The following is a 6,675-nucleotide window of genomic DNA, read 5'->3' as shown; positions in this document are numbered from 1 at the left end:
TCGGGGGTTAACTTCCCAGCCACAGCCGAAGCGATCACCCCCTCTCTTTAGCCAGTCCTGGACCACAGGCTGTGACCCACAGGAGGCTGCAGTCCTGGATTCCCACTGAGGCCAAGCCCTGCAAGGACTGCAGCTCGGGGACCAGGAGGCCTCTTCTCCAGAGACTCTTACCTCTGAGTTAATGGATTTGGATGAAACACACCCCAAAGGCCAGTTTCTCTGGTTCAGGTCACTTCCCCAGGGCCTCCATGCAGCCCCAAGAGTGCAGGTCCATCTCTTGTCAGCCCACGGGTTCTCATCCCCTTTGCAGCCCCTGCCTCCATCAGCTCTCAAGTTCCTTGAAGCCGAGAGACCCATCCTGGGGGTTGACTTGCTCCACTTCTTTCACAGGCTGGCCTGCGGGGAGGGGCCAGGAGCCTGGCCCCGTGGCTGGTCACCTGATGGTGGCCCGGTCCCAGCACAGGGATGGTTCCCCTGGGCGCCATGATGCAGCAGGAGTGAGCCCACTGGGAGAGATGCCTGCTTTGGACCCCCACGTTCCTCCCTATGCCGTAGGGGCACAGTCCCCACCCCTGCCCCCTACCCCAGATATAGGGCCCTTCAAAAGCTCAGTGAGCCATCTTTCCTTTGTTCAACACATTTATTTACTTTCCCCAACTCCCAGGCCTTGTGGTGAGCTACCCACATGGCTGGGTTGGGCTCCTGGCTGCTGGGTGGGCAGGAGACCTGTCCTGCCAGGACAGCTGTCCCCACGAGCGGGCAGACTGGCAGGCCAGCTAGCAGGGCGGGCTCAGCTTCGACAGCAGGGCGAGGCAGGCGTACAGTGCAGATGTGCAGCATCGGGCTTCCGGCTCCCAGCACACCTGGGGGTCGCCTGCCTGTGGCGCTAGGCCGCACTCCTCTAGCAGGACCCAGGAGGGTGCCTCTGCGCCCCAGCTGCTCCCCAGGAGCTCGGGTGGCAGGGACACAGCCCTGCGCTCCTGCCACGGGGAACTCTGCTCCAAAAGGCTCCGCACCTGGCAGGACAGGATAGGAGGTGGTAAGTGGGGGCTCCAGGCATCTAGCCCAGCCCTTCCCTTCAACCCAGGCCCTCTCACCAGCCTGAACACCTCAGACAGGGCCCCCATCTCCAGCACCTCAGCCAGAAGCACATGCTGGGTTTCACTCAGCACTGGGGAGAGACCTTGGGTAAGAGGCGGGTCTGGGAGTCCCGGCTGGATAAGCCCATACCCCTGCCCGCCGGCCCACCCCGGGGCTTCTCACCAGCCAGAGCTCCCAGCAGGTAGGAGACGGGGCCGGCAAGTTCCTCTTCCAGCTGTCTGGAGGGGAGCACCAGGCACTCGAGGATGGCGCCCACTGGACCGTCCTGAGGCTCCACCTGCCCGCCGCAGAGGCCCCGCTCCAGCTGGGGACACAGGCGGGGCCGCTAAGCGGGCCTGAAGGGCACAGGCATCCGCCCCACCCAGCCCGCCCGCCCCACGCAGCCCGCTCACCAGCTCCTCCAGGGCTTCCAGGGCGTGCTCATCCTGCAGCACCTGCCCCAGGCCCCCCAGCAGCTGCCCACATGGCTCCTCGGACAAGCCCTCCAGACCTGCGGCCCAGACCCCCACCTCCAACTGCAGGCCCTGGAAGTCCTCAGTGGTCTCCAACTGGTCCTCCATGAGCCCGTCTGTGGGGACAGGGCTGCCATCACCCAGGTGCCCACATGGCCCTGGGGAGCCCTGGTCAGGAAGGGCAGACCCCAAGGGGCAGAAGGGGAGCCCACCAGGGGCCCCAGAGGTGGTCAAGAAGGTACTGACCTGACAGGAACTTGCGTTGGTCGGAGATGCGGAGGGACGGCTCTGGCTGGCTGCCTGGACCCGTGCGGCCTGGGTGAGGCAGAACTGGTCACCTCCCTGGGGCCCTCACAGCTTGTCGCCGCCACCCAACACTGGCCGCCCAGGGCCGCGGGAGGAGGCTGATGCAGGCTGTTCAGCCCATCGCCTGTGCCCGTGTGTGGGGGGTGGGTGTCTGCGCTGTGCTGGGCAGGAGAATGCCTCACCCCACTGCCCAGGTCCATGGGCCTCACCTGCCTGCAGTGGCCCGCTGAAGGTCCTCTGCTTCTTGTTCGGGAAGAGGAGGATGTCTGGCAGCCAGGCAGGAGCAGAGACGAGGGAGGCAGTTTGATGGAGCCACGCAGTTCCCCCACTGTGCCCCACCCTCCACATGCCGGAGCAAGGGACCCTTGGCCACCCCAACCCGTGAAGCTGTGCAACCAGGTGCCTGCAGCAACCCCAGCTGATGGGTGGCTCCTCCAGGCCTCCTTGCCCTCTGCCATGGAGTCTGGGCCCCAGAAGTCACCCTGCTCCCAGCTCACCCCAGTCAGGGTCAATAATTAGCTGGGCCACCCGGAACGCAAGGATGGTGCCCGAGGGGATGGTGACCGTCTTCTTCCGGCTCATGTGGCCCTGGCCCTTGCCCTGAGGGATGGATACCGGCTCAGAACTGGGCTCTGGGTTGTGGGGTGATGGGATGCTGGTGGCAGCGACATGCCTGTCCACCCGGGGACACTGCCCTTCTCCCTGACACACGCCCACTGCAGGGCCCAGGCCACCCACCTGCAAACAGATGGCTCCAGGCAGTGCAAACTGGCCCGAGCCCTCCTGCTTGTGGGTCTGGGTGATCTCCACCTCCTTCTGCATCTGCAGCACCTCGGTCACCACGAACACGTCATCCCCACGGTGCCGCAGCTGCTGCAGGATTTTGTGCTCGGGCTTCCGCAGGCGCCTATGGTGAGCGAGCCAGTGGGGAGCTCACAGTGGGGCAGCCTGCCCTCCTGCCCCTGCCACCGGACCGGCTCCCTCCCCAGACCTCAGCCTTTGTGCCTGTGGAGCGGGTGACATGTCTGCCTAGGCATGGGACACCCATCATTCTTCCCTCAGTCCTCCTGACAGTGTTCGTGGGTGGGTAGGGGTGCAGGAAGAAGGGACAAGGTCCAACAGGGATGGGCGGATGCCTGCAGGCCCCCTGGAGGCTCCCACGCCTTTGCTGGCTGCCCACTGGCTGCTCTCTCGCTTCCGCCCCCCGGATCCAAATTTCACGTCTCCACTCTGAGATAATGGTCCTCCTCACCAGCATCCTTGTGTCTGTCCCATCCCAGCAGCCCAGCTTCCCTGCAGCAGGACCCTGTCTAACCCTAGACCCCCCGGGCCCTGCCTGGCCCCCCTGGCCCACAGGACGGAGGCCCCCTTGACCTCTGTGCTTCCTTCTCCGCCTGGTCCCAGCATGTTCCTGCCTCTGGGACTTCCTTCAAATTGTGCTGACCTCAGCCTGGCACAGACACCCTGTGACTTCTGATGTCCCAAGGTCATGACGCAGAGGCTGCTCAGGGCTCACCTCTCTCGGCGCATGGCTTCCCAGGTGCTGGGGGCCACTCGCAGCATGCACACATTCACTGAGGCACTGGAGCTGCTGGACCCCGCGGCCTTGCCTGAGATCTTCCCCTGTCCTGGGACCGCTAGCTTCACACTGCCCTTCAGCTGCCCGTCCATAGTCTCGTGGAAGTGGAAGGGGCCGTCCTGCTCCACAGCTAGAGCGAGACCAGAGCTGAGGCCCCATCCAGCTGCTGCCTGTCCTGCCTGGGCCAAGGGACCTTTGGAAAGGGCCTGCCCTCTGAAAGCAGAGCGCCCAGAGGCCCGGAGCAGGTGGCAGCCGGCCCACCCACGCCCCTCCCACCTTTGGCTCTGACTCAGTGCTAGGTGGGTACCTGGCTCCGGGGCATCAGGCTCCAGGATGTCCCTGAGGGACAAGCTGACACATTTGTAGCGCGGTCTCCAGAACCATGAACTCGAGGGCCTCCTGCCCAAAAGGCAGTAGGGCTGAAAGCCGGCGGAGCTCCACAGGCTGTTCACTGGGGTTAGCTCCTGACTGTGGTCCAGCTCCTGGACCACGCTCTTGACCACCCTCTCAAAGGCGGATGCCATGCTCCTGAGGCGGGCAGGTGAGTCAGGCCTCGCACACACAGGGCTGGAAGGGGGGAAGCAGGTACTTGGATGTCTCCAGAGATGGGGAACTCTCTCCCTCCAAGGCGATTCTGCGTGGTAAGGCTCTGACTGGCAGAAAGCTCTTGCCCCTGGCTACTACCCAACACAGAAAGAAACAGCGTGGACCCTGTCACCCACTGGTCCACCTGTCCGAGGGGCCATGAGCACCTCCAAGCTGGGACGTCATTCACAGCCCTCAGTGGGGCTCAGGCCATGCATACCACCTATTCTGTGACCAGAGTGCCCACACGAAGCCCAAGAAAATCCTGGAACTCTGAGGGTGGGGGTGGGGTGGGGCCACCCTCGGCCACCCACTGAAGCCTCCATCACTGTGTCACCTCAACAAGGCCTAGGGCTGCTCGTGGAAAGCAGCCCTAGAGGAACGGCAAGGCGAGGCGGGAGCCTGCAGCAGCTGTCTCTCTGGCTGAGGTGCTCAGAGGTCTGGGAAGAAGGAGAAGCCACCAGTTCTTGGGCATTCGGCACAGGGGCCCCAGCAACGCCCAGCCATGGTGTCCTCAGCTCCTAGGCGTGTCCTCTATGGCTTCCTCTGTGCCCTGAGCTCCGCAATCCCCTGGTCTAAAGCTGAGTCCACAGGAGTCTGAGGCCAAGGTGGGCCTGACCCAAGACAGATCTGGGTTCCAGGCACAGCAGTCAGCCCTTATGAAGCCTCTGAGCCTCGGTGCTGGTCTGAAATCTGAATGGGCCAAGGGGCACCTGAGGGGCCTACCTGGAGTAAAGCCTAAACCAGCCAGGCTGGGGAGGGAGTCCCCCTTTCCAGAGGCCTACTTCCCCAAGCCAGTTTGGGATTATAGGAGTCCTTGGGGGCTTGAGGAAACCCTGGGCGGGTGCCGGGACCAGGTCACCTCCCAGAAGGGCAGGCCTCCCCCACCCAGCGCTAGCGGAGCCCAGCCGGCCTGGCAGCGGAGTGCAAGTGTAGGTAGGGCGCGGGGGCAGCTCACCCTGACTGTTGCGCCCAGGCTCCACTCCCACAGCGCTGAAGCCGGTGTCCTGACGGCTCTGCCCTGGAGCCGCCTGCACAGCAAGCTCACGGCCTGGAGATTACCAGACTCAAGAGTGAAAGCAGCCTGGTGCAGCGACGACGTTCCGGGAAACGCCCCTTCGTGCCGCCCCCGCGTTGGCGGGAGAGGGGAAGGCGGGCTCGCGCCCCACCTAACACTGCCTCCAATGGCTTGGAATGTTTCCCATCTTTCTCTCCTAAAAGTCTGGGCCACAGCAAGGGTCTGAATACACATTTCTCCAAAGAAAATGTACAAATGGCCAGCGAGCACACAAAAAGATGCTCACATCCTTAGCTGTCAGGGACATGCAGATCAGACCACAATGAGATGCCTGTCATGCCCAACAGGGTAACTGTAATGTAAAAGAGAGGTAGCAAGGGTCGGGGAAGATGTGGAGAAATCGGAGCCCTCAGACACTGCTGGGGGATGTAAAATGGTGCAGCTGCCCTGGAAAACAGTCCAGCAGTTCCTCAAAAAGTTAAACAGAGAATTACTTTAGGTCCCATCCATCCCACTGCCAGAGGTGTACCCGAGGGAAAGCAAAACACACATTCACGTGAAAACCTGCACGTGAACGTTCACACAACGTTCTTAGGAGCCAAAGTGTGGAAGCACTGCAGCACCCACCTGCACACAGAAGCACGAGTCAGCGAGACGTGGTGGACTCCTCCACCGGAACGCTCCCGGTGGGGTGGCGCTCAGCCACGGAAGGAAGGAAGTCCTGAAACACGGTACAGTGGAGACGAACCTCGGAACACTGCTACGTGAGAGAAGCCAGGCACAGAAGATCTTACAGGAGTCACGTACGTGGAATGTTCAGAACAGGCAAAGCACAGGAACTGAAAACAGATTAGTAGTTACCAGGGGCCAGGGGAAGGGGAACAGGGCATGACGCGGTCTCCTTCAGGGTGATGGAAATGTTCTAAAATGGATTGTGGCAATGGTTGCACAACTCTGAACATGCTAAAACCCGCAGAGTTTTACACTTTTAATGGGTGAACTACTGGGGATGGGAATTATAACTCAATAAACCTGTTATCTTGAAACCCTGGGGCCAAGTAACAACGTCCAGGCCCGTCTCAGGGGCTCAGTGCCCTTACTGTCCTGGGCCGCGGGCCGGTCACGTCCAGTGCAAGGCAGCCAGGAGCCCACGCCCCTTCTTCCCCGCTGCTCCACTGCCACATCCTGTCTCTGGGCCCCATGAGACAGGAGCCACACCAGGGAGCTCATCCTGCAGGCTCTGCCACACGCACTGCCTTGTGCGGTGAGTGTGTAACAGCGCCCGGTGCCACGTGCTCTTCCAAACAAGGGCTCTGGCGAACCAGACAAGGCCTCGCCAGGTAGGGCAGCGGCCCTGATGCCAGTGCAGGGAAGATGATTTCCTGTGGGGTGTGTTCTGGAATGTTGCAGCTGCAAATAAGTGGAAATGCAGATTCAAACAGGAAGGAATCATTCCGTGAAAAGTGGAAGCATGGAACTGGTTGTGTGCTTGGCAGACACAGGCAGGCACCATCCATGGTGGGGGGTGGGGGTGTGGGCAGGGTTGCTCCAGTGCCTGCCTGGGGTCTTGGAGGCCTTTTCTCTCTGCTCCAGGAGGCTGGAGCACAGACCTGTGAGCTCTGCTTGCTGAGGGT

At 62.0% G+C, this 6,675-nt stretch overlaps 1 protein-coding gene across 13 annotated transcripts; it reads right to left on the bottom strand.

Moving 5' to 3' along the window:
* Positions 1–621: 621 nt before the first annotated feature.
* GSDMD (gasdermin D) lies at positions 622–5,942 on the bottom strand. 13 transcript variants are annotated; one of them, XM_074352856.1, is made up of 11 exons: positions 4,982–5,121; positions 4,361–4,463; positions 3,746–4,005; positions 3,376–3,568; positions 2,598–2,766; positions 2,357–2,459; positions 2,069–2,125; positions 1,800–1,868; positions 1,494–1,669; positions 1,264–1,405; positions 622–1,171 (listed from the first exon to the last, which is right to left on the bottom strand). In XM_074352856.1, exons 3-11 carry the CDS (start codon positions 3,960–3,962, stop codon positions 777–779), a joined length of 1,521 nt encoding a protein of 506 aa, XP_074208957.1. In that variant the 5' UTR covers positions 3,963–4,005; positions 4,361–4,463; positions 4,982–5,121; the 3' UTR covers positions 622–776. The 13 variants fall into 13 exon arrangements, with proteins under 13 accessions (XP_074208957.1, XP_074208958.1, XP_074208960.1 ...); XM_074352857.1 differs by lacking the exons at positions 4,361–4,463; positions 4,982–5,121 and adding an exon at positions 5,669–5,942; XM_074352859.1 differs by having other exon boundaries at positions 622–1,016; positions 1,098–1,171; positions 3,746–5,123.
* Between the last annotated feature and the right edge of the window lie 733 nt (positions 5,943–6,675).

This window comes from Camelus bactrianus, chromosome 25 (assembly GCF_048773025.1).
Source record: "Camelus bactrianus isolate YW-2024 breed Bactrian camel chromosome 25, ASM4877302v1, whole genome shotgun sequence".
NCBI classification, from domain to species: Eukaryota; Metazoa; Chordata; class Mammalia; order Artiodactyla; family Camelidae; genus Camelus; species Camelus bactrianus.
This window is presented reverse-complemented; position numbering and strand designations above follow the sequence as displayed.